Source organism: Barbus barbus, assembly GCF_936440315.1.
Source record: "Barbus barbus genome assembly, chromosome: 22".
Taxonomy (NCBI): Eukaryota; Metazoa; Chordata; class Actinopteri; order Cypriniformes; family Cyprinidae; genus Barbus; species Barbus barbus.
In genome coordinates, this window is record NC_136750.1 from 29,479,084 (window position 1) to 29,504,930 (window position 25,847).

The 25,847-nt window shown below is 36.8% G+C and overlaps 1 protein-coding gene across 1 annotated transcript in view; it reads left to right on the forward strand.

Moving 5' to 3' along the window:
* Positions 1–705: 705 nt before the first annotated feature.
* LOC306888712 (protogenin A-like) overlaps positions 706–25,847 on the forward strand; it is a gene marked incomplete at both ends in the record, with an annotated part of 43,617 nt that continues 18,475 nt past the window's right edge. The window contains 9 exons of the mRNA XM_079447123.1: positions 706–772; positions 1,973–2,272; positions 15,525–15,669; positions 18,390–18,523; positions 18,627–18,923; positions 19,969–20,128; positions 21,775–22,022; positions 24,138–24,302; positions 25,048–25,353. Of these exons, the coding sequence (XP_079303249.1) occupies positions 706–772; positions 1,973–2,272; positions 15,525–15,669; positions 18,390–18,523; positions 18,627–18,923; positions 19,969–20,128; positions 21,775–22,022; positions 24,138–24,302; positions 25,048–25,353 (1,822 nt within the window). The remainder of the gene's footprint in view (positions 773–1,972; positions 2,273–15,524; positions 15,670–18,389; positions 18,524–18,626; positions 18,924–19,968; positions 20,129–21,774; positions 22,023–24,137; positions 24,303–25,047; positions 25,354–25,847) is intronic.

Consider the following 25,847-nt stretch of genomic DNA (forward strand, 5'->3'; position numbering starts at 1 on the left):
TCAACACACAGCCATTAATGTCTAAACTGCTGGCCACAAAAGTGAGTACACCCCTAAGTGAAAATGTCCAAATTGTACAAATGTACACTCACTACTTTACATTGTAGCAAAATGTAATTTCTTCAGTGTTGTCACATGAAAAGATATAATACAATATTTACAAAAATGTGAGGGGTGTACTCACTTCTGTGAGATACTGTATATATATGTACACACACACACACACACACATATATATATATATAACTTGTAAACACTGCATGCAAAACAGAAATAAAGATCACATGATCAGCACAAGCAGTTCATAATGTCTTATATTGTTTTATGTTATTTCAAGGTGTAAATAATTGATGATTTTGAAAACTTCAAACTAATGAAAAAAATAAAAAAATAAAATAATAATAATAAAAAGAGGTAAATCCGCTCGTGTTTATATCTGCTCATGAATATCAATCTCTGAACATCTGTTTTCAGGAGCGAGAATCCCTGGGACGTCACGCTGCACGTGGAGCGTTCCGCAGGCGGAGGAATCTCCTCACTCACTGATGAGCCGCGTCACGCAGCGCGCTCTGGGACCAGTGTTCTTCCGCAGGAAGTAGTGCGCTCGTTGCGGTCAGCAGCATCACGCGCTCCGTTCAGTCAGAAAGTGTGTGGAGCTCGAGTCCGCAAGCCACGGGCTCAGGCATGCTCGGACTAGCAGAGTAAATGGCGTCTTTAAAAACGGATTTATACCAGCATCTGCTGTTTCTTGCAGTATTTCTATCAATCTCAGGTAAGAGCGTTTCTTTCATATTTGCAGGAACAGAAATTAGTTATGTGTGAACTTAAATGTCGAGATGTTTCGTGACTTAAATGTCCTGGATGAGGGATTTCATGCACTGAAACTTAAACCTTGCATATGAAACATGATTAAATGTCCATTTATTGATAAGTTATTTAATAGAACTGAATGAATGGTCAGAGCGTTAAACAGCTACAGAAACCCTCTGATTGATACATTGCATTGATTCACTCACGCGCGGAACACAATGCAGCAAACTTCAAAGCAGCATCGGCAATCATGCAAATGTTACGTGTTTCAAGAGATAAAAATGATTCTTCTGATCACATTGGCTTATTACACATTCCTGATAAATTGTTATTAAATTTCTTGCATCATTCACATACATTATTATATTATATTAAGCATAACAAACTGCCTCATGCATAATCAAATACTTGATGAGATCATAAAGCATGCATATGAATGTTTAGGAACTACATATATAAGTTAATCATATAATATCTGAAATATATCTAAGAAAAAGAAAGCTATTTGAGTGTCACTTTATGATATTAACAAGCCTTCCTGAGTGATATAATGCATAACAGATTAGTATTAGTCATAGTTACATCATGAAACTTATATTTATGCATTGTCATATCTGACTGAATACAATATGACTGCTATGCTAAACATTTTATAATACTTGAAACATTTTATATTGTGAAAGTTAGTGACACCAAAGTTATTATAGTCAGTGTCACCATTTTTTGATATTTTTCTTTATTTCTCTTTATGCACAAAAATAAAATTTCAAGCTACTTTATAATTTATGAAGAGTGATGCATCTCATAAATATACTAAAATGTTCCCAAATCATAAATGCATAACATCACAATCTTGAAATGCTCTTTTTTATTTTTTTTTCCATCTAAGATCCTTATAAAAAGTTTTTTGTTTCGATATTTTTTTTTTTCTGCTCTCATAGCAGCTCTAGTCACTGTGAGCTGCTTAATGTCGTGTGAATTTCATGCTGGGAATGAATTACAAGTCTTCTTTAGACAAGGATCGAGTCTCTTCTGACTTTATGAGCCATGTAAAAGAGGATTACAGCGAGTAATCCATCAGGTCAAATATGATTACAGCAACTCCTCTCAGAGTCTCACTCAATGGCAACAGTTTGACTCTTTCTTCTGTCTGTCTCTGCAGGTGTGACGAGTTTTAGTGAGCTGTTTTTTATAAAGGAGCCCCATGATGTGACTGTATTGAGGAGGGACGCTGTGATTTTGGACTGTCAGGCCCACGGCGAGGCTCCCATCGGCATCCGGTGGCTGAAGAACAGAGCGACGCTTACTGAGTCGGAGCGCGTTTACCTGCTCACCAACGGCTCTCTGTTCATCTCAGAGGTGGAAAGTCGTAAAGACAAATCAGATGAAGGGTTCTACCAGTGCCTTGCCCAGAACAAATATGGATCTATTCTCAGCCAGAGAGCCCGCTTGACTATCGCAAGTAAGTTGCATTGGTGGATTTGCGCCGATATGTGTCACTGTTGCTCAAATGTCTTTTGAGGGGAGTAGTTCACCCAAAAATGAACATTTGCTGAAAATGTGCTCACCCCCAGGCCATCCAAGATGTAGATGAGTTTGTTTCTTCATCAGATTTGGAGAAATGTAGCATTGCATCAGTGTCTCAGCAATGGATGCTCTGCAGTGAATGGGTGCCGTCAGAATGAGAGTCCAAACAGCTGATAAAAACATCACAATAATCCACAGCACTCCAGTCCATCAGGAAACATCTGGAGAAGACAAAAGCTGCATGTTTGTAAGCAACAAATCCATCATTAAGATGTTTTTAACTTCAAACTGTTGCTTCCGATTAAAATACGAGCTCATAATCCATAATAACACTTTCTCCATAGAAAAGGTTGTCTGGTCTGAATCAGGAGAGAAATATGCACAGATCAAGCAGTTAGAATGGTTTTTGGACTGTTCTGGCTTGTAAACAGTGCTTAATGTGTGCATATTTCTCTCCTGATTCAGATTAGACACTGGAGGAAGCGTTATTATGGATTATGAGCTCGTATTTTAATCGGAAGCAACATGAATTTAAAAAGTCTTGATGGATTTGTTTCAGCTTTTGTCTTCTCAAGATATTAACTGATGGACTGGAGTGGTGTGGATTACTTGTGGATTACAAGTACGTTCATTCTGACGGCACCCATTCACTGCAGAGCATCCATTGCTGAGACACTGATGCAATGCTACATTTCTCCAAATCTGCTGAAGAAACAAACTCATCTATATCTTGGATGATCTGAGGGTGAGTACGTTTTCAGCTAATCTTTATTTTTGGGTGAACTATTTCTTTAAATCGACTACAGCTCTATCAACCTAAACTAACAACAGAGGTCACGTTATAGTTCAGCAACAAACTCTTTTCTTATCAAGAGCCATTTGTAAGATTGATTTGTACTATGGCATCAGCTCTTACTGGACCTTTATTTTCAAGAGTACAGTATGTATGTGTTCTGCATTTTCTGAACGCTGGAATCTGGCTCTAAAGAATTCCTGACACATTCACGACACACAGAGGAAGTGCGGAGTGATGGATGAGGCTCATTATTTACTGTGCCGACAGAGACTGACAGCAGATTTACAGCACAGAAACCGGTGCTCAGAATCATTACATCAGCACTAATGAGCGTCGACATAAAGGTCAAGATGACATGCTTTTGAGAGAAAGAAAGACAGATTTTCAGGATTCACAGATGAAAAGAAAGTCCCAAAGAACAGCATTTATTTGAAATCAGATTTCTAACATTACAAATGTCTTAGCTGTCATGTTTAGTAAATTTAATGCATCCTTGCTAAAAAATAAAAAAAAAAAGTATTTGCCTAAAAAAAAAACTTTTGAATGAAGTTAGAAACTTACAATATTTTTGGTTTGATTAAGCAGATATATATATATATATAAGGCTTATTTTTTGTGAACTGTGAACAAAAGCATTAAACACTCATTTTTTCTACAGTTAAATATGTTTTAAGTAAAGCATGTCAAATATTTGATCAGAAAGTAATCAGTGTGAGATTATTCTAATAAAAAAACATCAATCATCATATGGGTTATTGGCTATAATGTGCTCAGATTGTTGGTTGTAGATGTGACACAGATAGCTGGAGGATAGATGAGTGTGTTTGTGTGTGTCCGGTGCGGGGCAGGGGTCAGTCCTGCGCTCGAGGGCTCGCGGGTGTGTGAGAATGTGTCCATTGGTGTGCAAATGAAGGCCGGCAGGTTTGAAAAGCTCAGTTTGCGGAGGACACTAGTGCCCCAGTGTTAAAGAGCACATGACCCCTATTCACAGCGCTCTGCCTTTATATCAGCACCTCCTGACCACAGCCATTGTTCCTGCTCTCCTGTGTGTGTGTGTGTGTGACAGAGGCTTTTAAAGGTCCTCTCCTCTCCTGAGGCCGTGTGTCGTGCTGTGCTGCTTCGGGACAAAAAGCATGTGTTTCTGCTGCTCTCGCTGCATTCTCTGGTTCAGAGCGAAACTTGAGCACTTAGACTGTTCAAGAGGAGTTTTCACAAGGCTGGGTTGTTGTAGTTAACTAAAACTAAAACCATATAACATTTTCAGCACTTGAAATAAAATTAATAATAACTGAAATAAAATAAATTACACAAAAAAACATATTTTAGCTCAGCTAGTTGCCAAGGCATCATTTCTCATTTTTGTTTAAGTTAACAGAATATGTAAAACTAAATATGAAAAATGTATTTAATACAAATTAATTAAAAATATAATTATATTTTTACACTACATATTTAAAAACTAAATATCAAATTAATACAATTAATAAATATATATATAGATTAGTGCTGTCAAATGATTAATCGCATACAAAATAAAAGTTTTTGTTTGCATAATATATCTGTGTATATTTACTATGTATATATAAATAAATACACACACATACAGTATATATTTTGAAAATATTCACATGTATTTACTTGTCTATATTTTATATTCATATAATTTATAATATAAATAAATATATTTAATATATAAACATAACATATTTTTCTGAAATATATACATGCATGTGTGTGTATTTATATATGCATAATAAATATATACACAGCACATATACAAATATTATTTAAACAAAAACTTTTATTTTGGTTGCGATTAATCTCGATTAATCATTTGACAACACTAAAAACTATATAGACATATTAGGGGGAAAATTATAAAAATGACAAAACACATTTATGGTGTTTTTAGGTCTTGATTTGAGATTCGTTTCAGTCGCCAACATGATCAAAATTCAAATCAAAGCCCAAAGAACAAGCAAACTTTTTCCACAGGAAAGTAAGTCACAAATTCATCTTTATATCTCAGTTGTTTCTCATAGATTGCAAGGAGAACAAATGGAGAATTGCTTCCAGAGAAAATGACTCCCTAATTATATATATATATATAATATGTTTGTGTGTGTGTGTGTGTGTGTATACTTTTAGTATTATTTTTTTCATTTTAATATTAATATATATATATATATATATGTATATAAAATATATTATTATTATTATTATTTTTTTTAATATTTCAATCTTTTTGATATGAATTCAAATATTTCTCATTAAATTCTTCAAAGATTAAATGATCTGAGTTGCTCCACTCTGTTTTTTCCACTATACTCCTACTGAATGACATCTAGTTAGTCATTTGGGGCTGTTTTTAATAACTTTAGGTGAAGCGAAGTTGAGACGAGACAAAGTTCTTACCTTAATGAAATTTCCTTAAAGTTTACTGAGCTTTTAAAGAGAGACATCTGAGTAAAAGCGTTCTGTTTTTGTTGTTTAGACACATGCATGTGTATGGCCTCTGGACGACCTGTGGGTGTTTTCAGGGGTTTTTGGTGGTGATGTCTGAATGATTGCAGGTGTTTGAGAGCTGTAGCGGTGCTCACTGTTGTTGTAAATCTGCTAATGAGTCTTGTATTGTGTAACAGGACAGTGAGGAAGCCGAAGGGGGAAGAAACACCGCAAAATATGACACTCTCCTGCCCTCTGCTTCACCCCGAGAGCCCACGAGCACGACTATAGTGTGGGATTTACAGAGACAGCATCATGGCAGTGGAGTAGTTGTGTGTGTTATGGAGTAAAGACAGCGAGTGTTTTACAGGCTGCTTTTAAAGGGGCATTTAGAGTCTTTCTACAGACTCTCTAAGAGCTCGTAACATTTACAGGTACCTGGGAAATACCGTCAAGACGGACAACAAAGGTGCTTGAAGGGAATTGTGGGGGATATCGACTCCTATAAGAAAACAGACACATAGATTTGAGTTCAAAACATGCAAAACTGGACAATATAATGAATATGGATGATGTATTTGCATTGATTTATCTGATTATACACAATTATACTAAATACTAAAGAATATTATCATATTTAAAACTTTTCATCTTAAGCATGTATATATTAACTTGCATAAAGTTGCATAAAGATTTTAATATTTAATGTTGATTATTATATACATAATTTGCATACAACTTTAATTATTTAATGCATTATTTTGGACAACTTTCAGGATTTTGATGCATTAAAATGAGAAACATTCCTGAGTTTGTGACACAGACCTGGTTGTTTTAAGGGGCGTGTTGGGAAACTATCAAAATTATTTGATTAATTTAATGCTTATTTGCATGCAAATTAAGTAATTTAATGCACAACTTTAAATTATTTAATGCATATTTTTGGATTACTTTCAGGATTTTTTAAATGCAGTAAATAGTAAAAAAAAAAAAAAAGTATATATAAAATAATTCATTATGCTGATTAAGTTGTTAACAATAACTATTAAATGCATGATCTTCCAGCCTTACCTACACAAACACACGCTCACATAAACTGAAAGTCCTCTGCTCCTGAATGGCTGGTTTTATTGCAGCGAGTCGAGCTGGTGGCCTCCATGCGATTGCTTTCTGCTCTGCTAGTTTGCTGAATTCGTGAAAAGCTTTTTTCTCCCCGTCTTCTTTTGTCCCATCTGCCCCCAACTGCCCCGGCCAAAGAAGCAGATTTCTTCGCAGGGCATTTGTTTGACCAGATCGAGCTGGTCAGGACAGCTGGCGCTTTGCACCAATGGAAGGGCAATTATGCAAATGAGAGAGCAGTATGCAGGGATTTAGGAAAGTTTGATTGCTGCTTAGTTTGTGTTGTTTTGGATGAGAAGTGAGAGTCCAGAGGTTGAGTGTGATTTTAGCACCGTTGTGCGGTGATGGAGGTGACACGCTTTCTTTTCATCGTGCTTATGTTTTTTGACACCACGTGTGGGCAGATGTGTGTGTGTGTGTGTGTGTGTGTTTGAGTGTAAGATTGATGGTTCCACATGTTTAGACCTTTTGCCCTTCTCACCTCTACTCATATATCAGTCACTATCACATGTTTACTTAACTATCTAAAGCAGGACATACCTTCAACTATTGTCTTATATAAAAACTGATTAGATGAATGCAATTGACCCAAACCCTACAACTAAACTAAAAATATTTCCTTTATTTATATTAGGGCTGTGTATTGGTAAGAATCTGGCGATACGATACGTATCACGATACAGGGGTTGCGATACGATATATTGCGATACTGTAAGCAAGGCGATATATTGGAATATTTCTTATTTTAGGAATAGGATATATATTTTTTAGGAAAGCTGTCATTAAGAACACAACACCATCAAGTTCAAGTTCAAGTTGAGCTTTATTGTCATTCTGCTACATGTGTGGACATATAGTGGAACGAAATGTCGTGTCTCGCAGGACCACGGTGCTACATACTAGTTAAACATAAAGAAACATGAGAAGGATCACTCAAATCAGAAAGAATGAAGGCTGATAGTTCTCAAGGAATTTGTTTGTTCCTTTTAGATACTGAATATTTTCAGTTGAAAGCATGATTTAAACAAGTAGCTACAACACTTACTCACACACAATCGCTCTCTCAATCTTTCAGTGCTACTTCTGTATCCGATTTCGAATGAGCAGAAATCTGTAAGAAACGCATCGATCCGTAGGTAAAATAACTGAATTTGCACTGAAAAAAGCAGCAATCATACCTTTTAAAGCTGACAACCATGTTATTAGCTCGTGGTAGGAAAAAAGTTTGCACACTAGTGTTCCAATAAGCCACTTTGAAACTCTTGTTATTTTATTTATTTTATTTTTTAGTATACGTTATGAACAGAACTGATATTTCAAACATACTGAAATACTTCAGACGAGGAGCAAAGGCCGAGCGGTGTTTCTGGTATCAGTGAGCGGGAGCGGGAAATGGTGAAGCCGGAGCGGAGCTGGGACGGAGGGATTATTAAATGCTCGGAGCGTGACTATGTTCTGGCCCGCCATCTAGTGGCAAATGTTTTTTTTGGCCCGATGCCGAACTTACTTGCTGACCCCTGTTTTAAAGTAATTGCTCTGAGCGGTTGATGATGAAAATAACATGTATTCTTCAAAAACTCGTATTCTTTGCTAGGCGATACATCTGGCCGATAATGAGTCAAACCTGGAGTGTTTGAGATGAGATGTTTGAGGAATTTCAGAGGGACAAAATGGCTTTCGTGCACAGTGTGGCATGTGAAAGGTTTCCATGGTTCCAAGTGGCGGTCGGAAAGGTCAAAGGTTGCTTTAAATAGCCCAGCAGGTTGTGTGCAGGGAAACAGTGGTGAGGAGTGAAATATTCCTGCTAATAACAGACAAAAACATGCCAGCGTACATCAGCTCATCTCTTTGGATATATAAACACGGCTCCTTTAGATTTATGAGTCCTGACCACCAGAGCTGACTCAATCGAGTCCCGAGGCTGTGCTATAAACTCTAGTGATCTGCCTTAAAGCCCACTACACATATTTGGAAATACGGTATACTGCAGTAATTAACGTGCACAGTATCTAGTAGGCCTAATTTGACCTATTTTAATGATGCTAAGTTAAAAAAATATAAATAAAAATGTTCCATACAGCGTACAGTTTTTTTCTTTCTTTTCACAGAATAAGAATGAAGATTTTTCAAATGACATGCATGCATCAGATTTAATGCACGGTAGCACTTTATTTTAAGGTGTGCTTGTTACACATGTTATGTGTACTTACTGTTAACAATAAATTATGCATAATTACATGCAAGTAACCTTAAAGGTGCCATAGAATGGAAAACTGTATTTACCTTGGCATAGTTAAATAATAAGAGTTTTGTGCATGGAAATGACATACCTTGAGCCTCAAACACCATTGTTTCCTCCTCCTTATGTTAATCTCGTGAATAAAAAAGACCACTGAAAAACAGGCGAATCAGAACATAACACCGACTGTGACGTTACAGTCGGGATCACTAATAGTTACATCCCCAAAATGTGCATAAATCCGCCAGAAGTTCTGCAGGTATTGTAAATAAACAAGCGCGGAAAACAGTGAAAATGGCAGATCATGGAAATAAATGTTATGTTCCAGGCTGTGCAGGGGCTGTGAAATGCAGGGATGTGTTGGTGTCTGTATTCAGAAAGGTACGGAAAGCAAATAACGCGTTCTAATAAAATAACACGAGCCACTAAAGGGACACGGATAGCTGCTAGCGGTAGCCTGTTACATTACAGTACATAAGATTTCACTTACCACATAAACAGAGTAAGGAGAGATGACTGAGGATGATTTACAGATCCTGAGCACCACTGACAAGCATCTGATCGTGTAAAATATGTGGTAAGTACTGCCGCTCCATAGTATAAACAGAGTTCATGCGATCACGAATCTCGAAAATGAAAGTAAAACTATAACGTGATCGACCGATCACTCAAAAGCAGTTTCAATGCCCCGTGTATTAATAGCGGCTCCCTGATGCCTGCATTGTATATACAGTATAATTACCCGACGAAATAACTGCGAGAGAAAGTATTGAACTATATTTTCCTCCCTGTGTTTCCTTCCTGAGAGCTACTGAGAGCCAAACAGAGCAGAGCTCATTATTATTCATGACCCTTCCAAATAAGCCAATAACAGACCATTTCATTGTAGAGACAAATCCTAGGGTGGTAAATGGACATGTAAAACCATTTCTGGAGTTTTTTGCCCTTACCTAAGCCACATACCTTCTATGTAGATATCAGATAACAATTTAAAATATTGTATCAATGCATTCTACGGCACCTTTAAGGCAAATCCTAACCCTAACCATATTGTGAGTAGGTCTACATGCAGTTAATTAATATTACTCAGTACCTAAATGTATAATTAACATAAAGTGTAACCTAATGCACTTATCAAAATGACAAAAGTTTAATGTCAAATAGAAGTTTTCAAAATATATCATTTAACTTCAAGTCTGCAAAGGAATGGAAAAAAATCAGGAATAGGCATAAATAAGATTAGGCATTCGTTTTGAATCATTCAAATAATAAAAAAAATGGTTATATTTAAAAACAAATAGTTGTAATATGGCTCAGATTCAGACAGGAGTCATGTGTTTGTATTAGTGTTTCTGCTGATTAAGTGTTAATACAAGACTTCTTCACCACACAAATGGTTGTAAAAGCAAAAATGCTACAAAATGCATCGTATTTTCAGAGAAAGTGTAACATGCATCAGCAAAACAGCCACTATTTTTGGAATCAGCACCCAAAATTAGTAAGAAACAAGTATTGGATTTAATTCAGGAGGACGGTGATATCAGTGGATATTGTAGGATTGCATGCATGCTGCTTGAGAATTTGCCAAAATGCATGCATTAATGTTTCTGTCGCATCATAATTGCCCCTAAAAATGCTGTGTAAGCAGGCAGCATGAGAGCTTCGCTACATTTATTTGATCACAGATAATGCTCTCGGGGTGACCGTTTGACCTGTTTCTCTTCAGCGGATCAGATTAGACACAATAGCCGTGCTGTTTTCAGAGCTCAGGGGGAAGATAAGGGTCTCGGGATATGCTCCGGCCTCCCTGCCCCCATACGGCTGAGAGGCCAAAGGCCACAGGGAGAGGTCCTGAGCCTGGCCTCTGATTGGCCGGTGAGGGGCCGATTCTGGGTTCTGATTAGCTGGCGGGGGTCCTGCAGGTACGGGGCTGTAACTCGCCTGCTGGACGGACCCTGACTGATCCTCAGCTTTTGGGCTTTGCATTCTTCCCTTCTGTTCACAGACGAAGCATTCTTTGCCTCTGCTGTCATTTCTCTAAAGAAGAAGTGAGCGAGACGTGAGGTCAGGTCACGACACAGCGGGACTGTGTTTGTTCACGGCGCTTGTGCATAATGCATCTGCTTATAAAACCTTAAAACATCTCAGATTACTTTTGCATTAAAGATGGATAAACTGCATCCTATAATACAACATTTTAACTTGTCAAAGTTGCATGTGAGTGTGTCAGAATCTCTTCAGTGGTCTCTAGAGAACAAGCTGAGATGCTTAATGAACAGCTTTCAGTTTTTACTTTGTGAGTGATAGGTGATGTTTTACTCTGATAGAAACACTGTAGTTTTAGTATGTGTGTGTGTGTGTGTGTGTGTTGAAGGCTGAAATGTCAGTATGGTGGTGGCATCTCTTACCTGTACTAAAAGATCTTTAAGGGCTCTTGGTAATGATCCGCTTTCAGAAAACACTTACACACTTGTATTGCTTTACCATCACTGACAATCACACTGAAACAGACAGACAGACAAACAGAGAGAGGGTGAAAGTTTCATGCCTGTCTGCACAAGTATTATTTTTATATCAGTCTGTTGAAGGCAGTTAATGTAGTGTTTAGAAGAATATAATCAGAACAAAAACGATGCAAATAAATATGGACAAAACCTGACTGTTTTCTCCATCACGTGTGCCACAGGTCTGGTTTTTGGGTCACAATCAAGAACAGCCCATATCACATTCATATGTGGAAATAAACTGCATAGAAATCAGATGTGAACAGTCAGAATTCATGTAATTGTTTTTTTCATACCTATTCTCTACATTCATCCTAGCTACATAAAACAATTGCATAAAATAATATATAAATTGCATGACGTCTATCTATCTATCTATCTATCTATCTATCTATCTATCTATCTATCTATCTATCTATCTATCTATCTATCTATCTATCTATCTATCTATCTATCTATCTATCTTATCTTATCTTATCTTATCTTATCTTATCTTGTCTTGTCTTGTCTTGTCTTGTCTTGTCTTGTCTTGTCTTGTCTTGTCTTGTCTTGTCTTGTCTTGTCTTGTCTTGTCTTGTCTTGTCTTGTCTTGTCTATCTTATGTCTAATCTATCTATCACGTAAGTTTGATTCAGAAAGACTTGTAATAATGTTTCTCTCTCAGTGAAAAGTTGACAGTGTTTTTAGGACTGGAATGGAGATGGAGGCTCTAAAGTTGCACATCAGGGTCCTGATGTTGCCGTGGTAACCATTGCCCCTCTGTGACCTGCCCGCTGACCGGTGTCTGTGCCGATCCACAGACCTGTGCTGTTCTGAAAGCGTCTCCTGAGGAACTCACTGAAACAGATCGCTCCCAAACGGAAGTGTCCACTTCTAGAGTTGCTCTGTTGTGCTAGGGCTTGGTTTCTGGTTCATGTTTGGTGGGCCGGGATGCCTGAGCAAGGATACTCCCGCTCTGGATTTGTTGAGGTCAGAGGTCAGGTCAGTGGAAGGGACAGACTTACAGATCCTCTTATAGTGCTGACTTAGCAGCTGCACAGCCAAACACAGACTACATCAAGCTGTAGTTTTAATAAACTAAAAGATTTTTAATAAAAGTCCATTTCTGGCACAGAATAAATAATTAAATAATAAATAAGACGATTGAAACATTTATCTGATAATTCAGACTTTTTTTCCTCAGAATTGTGAGCTTATATCTTGCAGTTCTGACTTTTTTCAGAGAACTGCTGTTTTATCCCAAAAATACTAGAAACTAGATTTCTTATGAAAGAGTATTTTATGTATTTTATGAAATGTCGTGCTGTAGTGCAGTGCAGATCACATCTCCTAATAATCACAGCACACTGAAGGCTTTTGACTTGCACACTAAAGGGATAGTTCACCCAGAAATCAGCATTTCCAAACCTGGATGACTTTTCTTCTGCCCAACACAAAAGAAAATACCTTGAAGATTTCCCTCAGTGTGTTTTTTTCTTTTTTCTTTTATAATTCATGCATTTATCACTCTATACTATTACAGTTTTTATTAATGTTTTGAATTAGCTTTTTAATTTATATTTTCAGTATTCAATGGATAATTTTGATTTAATTTTTAGTCATTTTGATAACTTTTGTAAATTTATTTAATTTATGTTTACAAATATATACATGCATTGCTATTTAGGTTAAATTGGTTTATTTTAGTTTTAGTGTTTATTTATTTCCCGTTAGTCATTTAGTTAGGCACCTCACCTCACCTAACATGTTATTATATCTATATATATATTTTTTTTAATTTCAGCTTTATTTCAATTAACAAAACAGTTTTTAATAGTTTTAGTTACGTAATGATAGGCCCCATGTTGTTTTGACCCTGCTGATTTGCTTTGCAAATGAAACCATTTTCAAAATATCTTCTACAGAAGAAAGTCATTCATACAGGTTTGGAAATGATCGTTTTTAGGTGTTTAGTTCTCCAGTTTTTAGAGTGAGAAATTCTCAAGTTCTCAATTCTCAAATTTCTCAAGATGAACGTGCCACTGCTTTGGAGAATCATCCATTCAGAACCGATTCGATGCTCAGAAAACAGAGTTCAGCGCTTGGAAACATCTTAAGTGCTTCCTCAGTCAGTCAAATCTCTGTCAGGACCCTCTGAGGGTCATACTTTTGTCCAGAGGGTGTACTTTACATACATTTTAAAACATCATTCTCCACATGCAGCTTGTGATTCATAGAGACTTCTAGTGTGTGCCACAATAATTGCATTTACAGACATTTTAATACAAATTACTAAAATTGCAAGGTATGCATTGTATTTTATCCCATGTCTCATGCATTCACATGCTAGATTTTTTTCTGCGTGTGTGCATGTGGAATTTGTTACCTGCGTTGATATCATGGCACTGGATATGATTATCATATACATATACTGTGGTGTTCATACACTGCTCCTACTTTAAAGTGCTTTAAAGGTTTACTATAGTGCATAAAAAAACAATATGCATTTGTAGGTGCTGATTGTAGTTATTTGTTATTGGAATTGGAATTTAACCAGTATTAACACACAAGCACACACTGCATCCAATAACACCTCTCTGGGTCAAAGGTCACCAGAACTTTGTCCATAGTGTAGTTTAATTGACATTCTAGAAGTATCAATCAACTCACCTGCTTTTACAGAATAGGAGCTTTATTACTGATAGAATTATGTATGAAGCTTTTTAATCTGTGATGATGACTTCCTGTCAGTGATTACATTTGATTTTTCTTGTGTCTTACTGCAACATTCAGGCCCGAGGCTGATTTTGTTATTATCTCCATCCTAACATGAGATTTGAGGTCTGTATGTATAGCAGAGCTTCCATTGATTCCTGTTAACTAATTATTGACCGGAGGCTTCTTCAGGGTTTGAGGGGGCTGATCTGAATGGTTTTGGGGGGTTTTATGGCTGTTAGCCTGAGAAGCCTGACACTGATGTGAAGGCCTCACTAAAGAGGCACGTTAAACAAACATTAATGTCTTTCGATCCTAAAACAGGCTGTTTATGGGGAGCTGTGTTTGCTTTTACTGATTATCATCACTCAGAAAGCCAGAAGAGTCTCTTAAAGGAATGCAGCCAAGATTATTATGGTTAACTAAAACTAAAACCATTAAAATAAAAAAGTTACTCAAACTAAAATAACTGAAATAAAAATTCAGCTGGTTCCCAAGGAAATATTTTTTATTTTCATTTAGTTTAATTTGATGTATCAAAATAACTAAAACTAAAACTGAAATAAAAATATTAAAAACTACATAGACATATAAGAAAAAAATATATATATATTACTAAAACTTTAACAAAAATTAAATAAAAACGAAATAATAAAACATAATTAATTAAACTAATAAAAACTAACAAAATGAGAATGCCATTGTTATATTTTTAGGTGTTATATTTTGTATTTAATTTATATTTAATATTTAATATTTATTTTATTTTACATTTAATTTTTAGTTTTTTTTCAGTTTAATTATAATTAAAGTTAAAGAAAATCCACTGTTAAAGGAATATAAATTTTTTTTTTAATTTTTTGTTTATTTATTTAAAAAGTAGTAAATGCATTATGATTCCAAAGTCAATGAGCAATAATCGTGATTACTTGTGATTTTTATTTTTATTTTTTATAAACAACCCTACCCTTAAATATCTCTTGGCATGAACACTTTCTAATTGAACACAAATGTTTTTCGTTAGAGAGAAACACATGAAGGGTTGTGTTTAGTTTAGAGAGTAACACACACACAGAAGTGTTACCAAAAGGTGTGTGTTATGCTAGCGTGAGGTGTTTGCTGCTAGTGTTTACCTAAAGCTTTTGGTTCAGTTTGACTTGTTCATCTCTGCTGACATGTGCTGGATCATCTTACAACCAAGCCTCGCTCCTTCTTCTTTTGTCTGTTTTATTCTAATGTTTTTATCTCTCTCATACCTCAATGGCATGTCCAAATTTGCCATTAAAACAACACATTATCCATTCGCAGCTCAATAAGTCACTACTGATATTCTTGGAGTCTGAAGATGTTGACTCTCGTAGATGGTAACTATTTAGTTGTCTTTCTGCAGGTTTATCCACCTTCTCTCAGCAGCCAATGTCAATCACGGTTATGGAGGGATCCGTCGCACGATTCACCTGTAAGATCACAGCCACGCCCCCACCAATCATCACCTGGGAGTTTAACAGAGTCACTTTACCACTGGCCACTGAAAGGTAAGCTCCGCCCACCAACTCGAGAGAGTGGCATCACTGCTCCTTCAACACTATAGTTGTTAAGACGTTTAAGTATAAAATACATTAGTAATGTACAGGTTTAGTGTGATTACTTCTATAAAATAATAGTGGTATACACTCACCTAAAGGATTATTAGGAACACCATACTAATACTGTGTTTGACCCCCTTTCGCCTTCAGAACTGCTTTAATTCTACGTGGCATTGATTCAACAAGGTGCTGAAAGCATTCTTTAGAAATGTTGGCCCATATTGATAGGATAGCATCTTGCAGTTGATGGAGATTTGTGGGATGCACATCCAGGGCACGAAGCTCCCGTTCCACCACATCCCAAAGATGCTCTATTGGGTTGAGATCTGGTGACTGTGGGGGCCATTTTAGTACAGTGAACTCATTGCCATGTTCAAGAAACCAATTTGAAATGATTCGAGCTTTGTGACATGGTGCATTATCCTGCTGGAAGTAGCCATCAGAGGATGGGTACATGGTGGTCATAAAGGGATGGACATGGTCAGAAACAATGCTCAGGTAGGCCGTGGCATTTAAACGATGCCCAATTGGCACTAAGGGGCCTAAAGTGTGCCAAGAAAACATCCCCCACACCATTACACCACCACCACCAGCCTGCACAGTGGTAACAAGGCATGATGGATCCATGTTCTCATTCTGTTTACACCAAATTCTCACTCTACCATCTGAATGTCTCAACAGAAATCGAGACTCATCAGACCAGGCAACATTTTTCCAGTCTTCAACCGTCCAATTTTGGTGAGCTCGTGCAAATTGTAGCCTCTTTTTCCTATTTGTAGTGGAGATGAGTGGTACCCGGTGGGGTCTTCTGCTGTTGTAGCCCATCCGCCTCAAGGTTGTGCGTGTTGTGGCTTCACAAATGCTTTGCTGCATACCTCGGTTGTAACGAGTGGTTATTTCAGTCAAAGTTGCTCTTCTATCAGCTTGAATCAGTCGGCCCATTCTCCTCTGACCTCTAGCATCAACAAGGCATTTTGGCCCACAGGACTGCCGCATACTGGATGTTTTTCCCTTTTCACACCATTCTTTGTAAACCCTAGAAATGGTTGTGTGTGAAAATCCCAGTAACTGAGCAGATTGTGAAATACTCAGACCGGCCCGTCTGGCACCAACAACCATGCCACGCTCAAAATTGCTTAAATCACCTTTCTTTCCCATTCTGACATTCAGGTTGGAGTTCAGGAGATTGTCTTGACCAGGACCACACCCCTAAATGCATTGAAGCAACTGCCATGTGATTGGTTGATTAGATAATTGCATTAATGAGAAATTGAACAGGTGTTCCTAATAATCCTTTAGGTGAGTGTATATATATATATATATATATATATATATATATATATATAAGTCTGCATTTATTTGATTAAAAATATAATATTATAAAAATAATTATAATAATGATATTGTGAAATATTATTACAATTTAAAATAATGGTTTGCTATTTTAATATACTTTCAAATATAATTGATTGCTGTGGTCAAAGCTGAATTCTCAGCATCATTCCTCCAGTCTTCAGCAGTGTTGGGAGTAACGCATTACAAGTAACGCAAGTTACGTAATCAGATTACTTTTTTTCAAGTAACTAGTAATGCATTACTTTTTATTTTACAAGAAAATATCTGAGTAACTTTTTCAAAAAAGTAAGTGTTTTCCCATTTATTGACTGACAGTTCTCCTGTCCCCATGTTGAGAGAAATCAGAAGTATAGAGGTGTGTGAACAAGATGCTACTGTAGTTCTAGACTAAATGTGAATGTGCATTAATTCATCTCACTCGCAAAAAAAATTATTAAATAAACAGATTTAGTATTCATCAAAATGGGTTCAAACAGTGAAATGCAAACTCAGAATATGACGCGAACCTGCATTAATTAAATATGTTAAATAACACATGTATCTAATCCCATTATTATTAACCGATGCTGCTGACCTTTGATGATCCAGTTCAACCATTTATCTAAAAATGACTTTAGATAAACTAATAATTGTGCTTCATTGTTTTGTTTTATTGCTGAAGAGTGTTAACCCTCTTCTCCTGAGTTCTACTGTACAGACGTGAATTTACTTTCCCTTCAGCCGGAGGTTTATTCATGACACTCTTTGGTGTGAAAGGGCTTTTACATTTGCTATAAATAGAACTTTTTATATGAAAAACAAACAATCAAGCCCTGCTCATATTTAAAAAGTAACGCGAAAGTAACATAATGCATTACTTTCCATAAAAAGTAACTAAGTAACGCAATACTGTAATGCATTACTTTTAAAAGTAACTTTCCCCAACACTGTTCTTCAGTGTCACGTGATCCTTCAGAAATCATTCTGATATGCTGATTTTTTTTATTAATGTTGAAAACAGTTGTGCTGCTGAATTTTTTTTTTAAACGTGATACTTTTTTCAGAATTTTTTGATGAATAAAAAGTTAAAAGATCAGCATGTATTTGAAATAGAAATCTAACAATGATTTTCTCACAATTTTAGTCTTTACCATCACTTTTTCTCAATTTAACACATCCTTGCTGAATAAAAGTATTAACTTCTTTCAAAAAAAAGATGCAACTGGCTTGAAACTTTTGAACTGTAGTGCATATTGTTATATATTGCATGTTATATATATTGTATAAGTGTGTATATTGTCACGTTCTGTAAATGTTTGCATGTCTCAATCCAGAATCACAGTGCTGCCCAGCGGCGTTTTACAGATTCAGGGAGTGGAACAGGCTGATGCTGGGAGTTACCGCTGTGTGGCGACTAATATCGCCAGCCACCGCAGGAGCTCCGAGGCCGAGCTGGCCGTGACCGCAGGTTACATAAAGACCTAAACGTCTAGATCACAAGAGTAGTATTTATGCATGCTACAGTATGTATACGTGTCATTTTCATTTGCTCTCTTCATACTTCTCAACAGCTCCATCTCCCAGAGTTCCTCAAAGGCCTCGTATCGTCGCCGGTCCGCAGAATCTGACCGTGGCGGTTCACAGCACGGCTCTGCTAGAGTGCATGGCCACTGGAAATCCTCGTCCGCTGATCTCATGGAGCCGTGCCGACCATAAATCCATTGACGTTCACAAAACAAAGGTTCTTGGCAATGGAAACCTGCTCATATCCGACGTGAAACCCCAGCACGCTGGGATCTACTTTTGCCGTGCAACTACGCCGGGAACCAGAAACTACACGATTGCAGCCGCTAATATAACTGTGCTAGGTAAACTAAGTGAACACCGGGTTTCTGCGGGTCTTAAAAAGTCTTATTTCACCTTTCCACAATTTAAGGCCTTAAAAAGTTGTTAAATCAGAGCAGGGAGTCTTAAATTCAAATTCATGGCATTTAATGTTGCATGCACTGAAAAAAATTATATCTGAACAAAATGAAGTGAGTTAAAACCAAAAAAAGTCTGTGTACTTTCCTGTTTGCATTAAATTGATGCACATATTTGTTCTGGTTTTAATCATAAACTAACTTCATTCTGATGAATTTCTTCAGAATAAGAGACTTCTAATCTTTTTACATCGCATGTAAATGTTTAAGAATCTTCAGACATTTGCTCTGGAAAACAAGACAAAACTTTTTTGCAGTGTGATTAGATGATACAGTAAAAGTTATTTCCATATTCTAGTGTGAGCAGAGCTATTCAAGCCTTAAGCTATTATTATTATTATTTAAAAAAATGGTTTTGTAAAATTAATGAAAACGTGATGGAGATTGGTACAAAGTTGTATTTTCAAAATTTGAAGTATTGCTAATACAAGACATGTATAACTACCGTATATACCATATCGAGATATTGTGTTCCAATCAATTTATTCCTTAATTGTGACCCTGGACCACAAAGCCAGTCATAAGGGTCCATTTTTAGAAATTGAGATTTATACATCATCTGAAAGCTGACATAGGACAATATCTGGCTGAGATACAACTATTTGAAAATCTGGAATCTGAGGGTGCAAAAAAATCTAAATATTGAGAAAATCACCTTTAAAGTTGTTCAAATGAAGTTCTTAGCAATGCATATTACTAATCAAAAATTAAGTTTTCATATATTTACAGTAGGAAATTTACAAAATATCTTCATGGAACATTTACTTAATGTCCTAATGATTTATGGCATAAATGAAAAATCAATAATTTTGACCTAAACAATGCATTTTTGGCTGTTGCTAAAAATAAAATAAATAAATATAAACATTCATTATAGATTGCACAAATACATGCATTTAATAAATGCATCTGTGCGTTTATTTTCATGCAGCGCCGCCCTCTCTCGTGGAGTTGCCGGAAAGCGTGACCCGACCGAGGGCTGGCACCGCCCGCTTCGTATGTGCGGCAGAGGGGTTTCCAGCGCCTCAGATCACATGGCTGAAGAACGGTGAACCCGTTCACTCAAATGGACGCGTCAAGATGTATAACAGGTAAATCAAACATCAGTGAATCAGTGCATTCGAGAACATGCATGGGCTAAAACAATAAATGTGTCTCTTGGAAGATTTTTTCGTTATAGATGCAATTGTTTATTGCACCTCAAAACAGCCGTCTTAATCTAAAGCTCTTCACTTTTAAAGCTGTAGGCTGTAGCTGTAGACACTGCTGCTCTAAAGCCAGAACCCATTGCATTTATTTATGTTTGTCTTTAATTTGAGTTAAAGTTTATATTTTGATCTCTATGCTGACATTGCTCTAGGTTTGAATTGGCTCATTTGTTTGCTGGAAACTCTGTCCTGCTGAAATATTCATCAGCTGGTTCTTCTGTGGAACAAGAGAGGGTTAATTATTCAGTGCTCTGCTAATGGTGTTTGAGCTGATTTTCTCTTTGATTTTCCTCTAATTTGTTTTCCTGTCTGGGTTTGTTATGGGGTCCTAAAGGCAAAAGGGGAGGGGGCTGTGAGCGGGACTAGTGCTATTGACGTGCTTGTTTCCACCACAACATACACACGTTAAACATGCATGTTATATATATGTGTGTGTCTAGGTTTATTTCTGCAGTTCCTGCATCTACAAATATTCAAGTTACAAAACAAAATATTGAAGTTACAAAACATATTTTTTAAAGTTATATCATATAAAAATAATATATATATTTTTAAATAAAGGAGTCACATTTTCCCCCAAATTCACTAATAATAATGAGGTAGTAAAATGTCCTTAATTTTTGTGAAGATAATGCTAAAATTGTAACCACCCCTAATAATAATATTCTAATAAAAAAATAATATAAAATAATATAAAATCTGACCCTGGACCACAAAAGCAGTCATAAATCTCTGGGGTATATTTGTAGCAATAGCCAACAATACATTGTATGGGTCAAAATTATTAGGACATTAAGTAAAGATCATGTTCCATGAAGATATTTTGTACATTTCCTACCATAAATATATCAAAACTTCATTTTTGATCAGTAATGTGCATTGCTAAGAACTTCATTTGAACAACTTTAAAGGAGATTTTCTCAATATTTAGATTTTTTTGCTCCCTCAGATTCCAGATTTTCTAATAGTTGTATCTCAGCCAAATATTGTCCTATCATAACAAACCATACATCAATGGAAAGATTATTTATTCCGCTTTCATATCATGTATAAATCTCAATCTAAAAAAAAAAGAAAAATTGACCCTTATGACTGACTGTGGTGCAGGGTCGCATATAACATAAAACAATATAATATAATATAATATAATATAATGCTTTCTGATGTTTGAGTTTTGTTTTTAGTAGTTTTCGTTATTCTCCATGGTGGGTCTTATTCAATTCTTAGTAATATAATATAACGATGTTTATCAAAATATTTTTAAAATATATATATATTTAAATATATTACTAGATGAGAACGTTTTATGAAAATAATGCAAAGAAATTACCAGTTCAAAAATATTCATCATCTTCATGCAAATATCGTTTTTTTTTCATACTTTACAATTGCATATTTCATACTTTTTGAACATGCAATATTACTAGATTTTGTGAGATATGTTAGTATATCAGTGTCTTGAGGCAAACAGGATGTGAACAAAGTTTTTTTTTTTCATGATGAAAAACTCTTGTTGTTTGTTTTCACAGTAAACTGGTGATTAACCAGATCATTCCGGAAGATGACGGCATATACCAGTGTCAGGCGGAGAATGAGCAGGGTTCGGTTCTGGCCATGGCTCGTCTGATTGTAGTGATGTCGGACAACCGGCCGAGTGCCCCCAGAAACGTCCGCGCGGACACCGTGTCCAGCTCAGCCATCCTACTGGCCTGGGAGAGACCCATGTACAACTCGGACAAAGTCATCGCCTACTCTGTGCACTACATGAAGGCAGAAGGTGAGCATCTCAGATGCAATGCAAAAGAGCCCAATTAAAGGAATAGTTCACCAAAAAATAAAAATGTACTCACCCTCAGGCAATGCAAGATGTAGATGGGTTTGTTTCTTCATCAGATTTGGAGAAATGTAGCATTGCATCACTTGCTCACTAGTGGATCCTCTGCAGTGAATGGGTGCCGTCAGAATGAGAGTCCAAACAGCTGATAAAAACATCCACAACACTCCAGTCCATCAATTAATGTCTTGAAAAGCCAAAAACGGTGTTTGTATGAAACAAGTCCATCACTGAGACATTTTAACTTGAAAACGTTGCTTCCATTATTCCATTATCCATTGAGTCCAGTATTCATAATAATGCTTCCTCCAGTGAAAAAGTGGTCTGGTCTGAATCAGGAGAGAAATCTGCACAGTTTACAAGCCAAAACAACTCTAAACAAATATATGGATGAATTTTGATATGATAGACAACAGGAGATGGACTATACGGACTTGTATTTTAGCCAGAAGCACAGATTTAAAGTTAAAACGTCTTAATGATGGATTTATTTCTTACAAACATGCAACTTTTGTCTTATCAAGACTTTAATTAATGGACTGGAGTGGTGTGGATTACTTGTGGATTATTGTGATGTTTTTATCAGCTGTTTGGACTCTCGTTCTGACGGCACCCATTCACTGCAGAGGATCCATTGCTGAGACACTGATGCAATGCTACATTTCTGCAAATCTGATGAAGAAACAAACTCATCTACATCTTGGATGGCAAATTTTCAGCAAATTGTCATTCTTGGGTGAACTATTCCTTTAATTTAGAAATATTCATGACTTTGTGTGGGAAAGGCTCTCGCTCTGTCCATGACAGTTAGTTGATAGTTGAGTACTCTTTGAGCAGTTTCTGTTGTCAAAAAAAAGCCACTTCTGGACAAAAATGTCAAGAATAATTTGTTTAGTTACCGCAATTTTAAAACAGTGGCATTCTTTCCGCTTCTGAGAAAGACGTCCAAATAAAACACCTGCCTGCTTGTGAGAAGATAAGGAAGAGAAAACAATGAGACGTCCAACAGGAACTGTTCTGACAAGTGTGAAATCTTTATTAGGGATTTTGCCAGTTACACTTGGACTTCCAGAATTCCTGGCCATTTAGTTGGAGAAGAATAGCTGTAGAGAAAGAATACATACTGCATCTACTCTGAAGGGCAAAAAGCATCGGAAGTGATTGAAAGGGCTGCAAAAGGGGGCTAATTATCCCGAGTGTTGGAGTGTCTTAATCTAACTCTGAAGAGGCTTTGGGGGGTTTGTCTCTGCGTCAGAGTCAAAGTCTTCAGCGTGGCCATTCATCGCCGGAACAAGGCCTTTTCTGTTGACTGTTGAGTATCTTGTTTATTGGGTCAGAAATTCAGTTGGGGACTCAATGCTGTAGAGTGATTCTTTTATTTGAGCATCTTAATGTGGCCTAATTAAAGTGTTATCAGGTGCAGTGGACTTGTGGGAAAACCAGCAGGTGGAATTTGCCTTTAGTTACATTGATAATGTGGTTAATTAAAAGAAGGCATGGCCATGTTGATTGAGTTGACAAGCTTCTTTTTATTCTGGCACTGGTTTTGAATAGCCACACAGACTAGTAGTTTAAGACTTCATGCATTTTGATTATGAAGGGTAAGGAGCATGCATTTCGGACGATACAATTTTCCTCTGTACTGTTAAAAAAAAATTACAAGATTATTAGAGTAAGTTTTAAAGAAAATGCCATTTTAGTCATTTTAGTCTTAACATTTCTTGTTTAATTCAATATGGTAATTGCATTTCTTTTTAATTGTGTGAAATATACTAGCAATTTCTGTGTAAAAATGGTTTCAAAGTAAATTCTACATAATATTTTTTTCATTTAGTATCCGTGCATTGTTAGTATGCATTTAATGCATAAAACACCTATGCAGTTGGCAGATCCTTTTATTCAAAGTGACTTATATTGCATTCAAAATATGCATTTTATCAGTTCATACTTTCTCTAGGAATTGAACCCATGACCTTGGCATTGCAATCGTGGGAATGTAGCTGAATTAGCCGTGGTTTCCAGCATTGTGAAACATTAAGTCTTGACGTTTCCCAACAGGTCTAAATAACGAAGAGTACCAGATTGTTATCGGTAATGATACCACCCGCTACATCATTGATGACCTGGAGGCCGGGCGAAACTACACCTTTTACATCGTAGCGTACATGCCCATGGGTGCCAGTCGTATGTCTGACCACGTCATACAGCGCACACTCGAGGACGGTGAGTAGAGGATGAGGATCAGACGTACAAGCCTTTTTGTGATCTATTAAAGGAATAGTTCATTTCAAATTTAAAAGTTTCTTCCTGGGAACAGATTTGGAGAAATGTAGCATTGCATCACTTGCTCATCAATGGATGCTCTGCAGTGAATGGGTGCCGTCAGAATGAGAGTCCAAACAGCTGATAAAAACATCACAATAATCCACACCACTCCAGTCCATCAATTAACAACTGGAGAAGACAAAAGAAACAAATCCATCATTAAGATGTTTTTAACTTCAAACAGTTGCTTCTGGCTAAAATACAAATCCATAATCCATAATAACGCTTCCTCCAGTGAAAAAGTTCATCTCCTGTTGTCCCTCACATCAAAATCCAGCCACACATTTGTTTAGAGCTGTTTTGGACTGTTTAGGCTTGTAAACGGTGCTTGATCTGTGCAGATTTCTCTCCTGATTCAGACCAGACCACTTTTTCAATGGAGGAAGTGTTATTATGAATTATGGATTTTGGCCAGAAGCAATGGCTTGAAGTTAAAATGCTTTAACGATGGATTTGTTTCTTACTAAAAACGCAGCTTTTGTCTTCTCAAGATGTTAACTGATGGATTGGAGTAGGATTTTTTAATCCAATGAGGTCTGTTATGGCTGCTTTGTGGGTTTTCTAATGGGTCCGTGATGTTCGTAAGTACTGTATGTCATGAAGTAAATGTTATTTCTCATCTCTCTCTCTCTCTCTTGTTCAGTTCCCTCGCGTGCTCCTGAGTTGAGCCTCACCAGCCGCAGTCCCTCTGATATCCAGGTGTCATGGCAGCCTCTGTCTCACAAACTGAGTCGTGGTCGTGTGTCTGCGTACCGCCTCTCATACAGGACCAGCACAGATGGGGCAGTGACACAGCTGGAGCTCTCAGGACACAAAACCCATCACCTCCTGGAGGGGCTTCAGCCCGACACCACGTATCTGCTCCGCATCGCTGCAGCCACCAGCGTGGGATGGGGAGAGCCATCAGCCTGGACATCCCACAGGACACCGAAGGCTTCCAGCACTAAAGGTGGAACATCCATCCATCCATCCAGCGTTCTATCTATCTATCGTTCTAGCATTCTATCTAGCGTTCTATCTATCGTTCTAGCATTCTATCTAGCGTTCTATCTATCGTTCTATCTATCTAGCGTTCTAGCGTTCTATCTATCGTTCTAGCGTTCTAGCGTTCTATCTATCGTTCTATCTATCTATTGTTCTAGCGTTCTATCTATCGTTCTATCTATCTAGTGTTCTAGCGTTCTATCTATTGTTCTATCTATCTATCGTTCTATCTATCTATCGTTCTAGTGTTCTATCTATCGTTCTAGCATTCTATCTAGCGTTCTATCTATCGTTCTATCTATCTAGCGTTCTATCTATCGTTCTATCGTTCTAGCGTTCTATCTATCGTTCTATCTATCTATTGTTCTAGCGTTCTATCTATCGTTCTATCTATTTATCTATCGTTCTATCTATCTACTGTTCTAGCGTTCTATCTATTGTTCTATCTATCTATCGTTC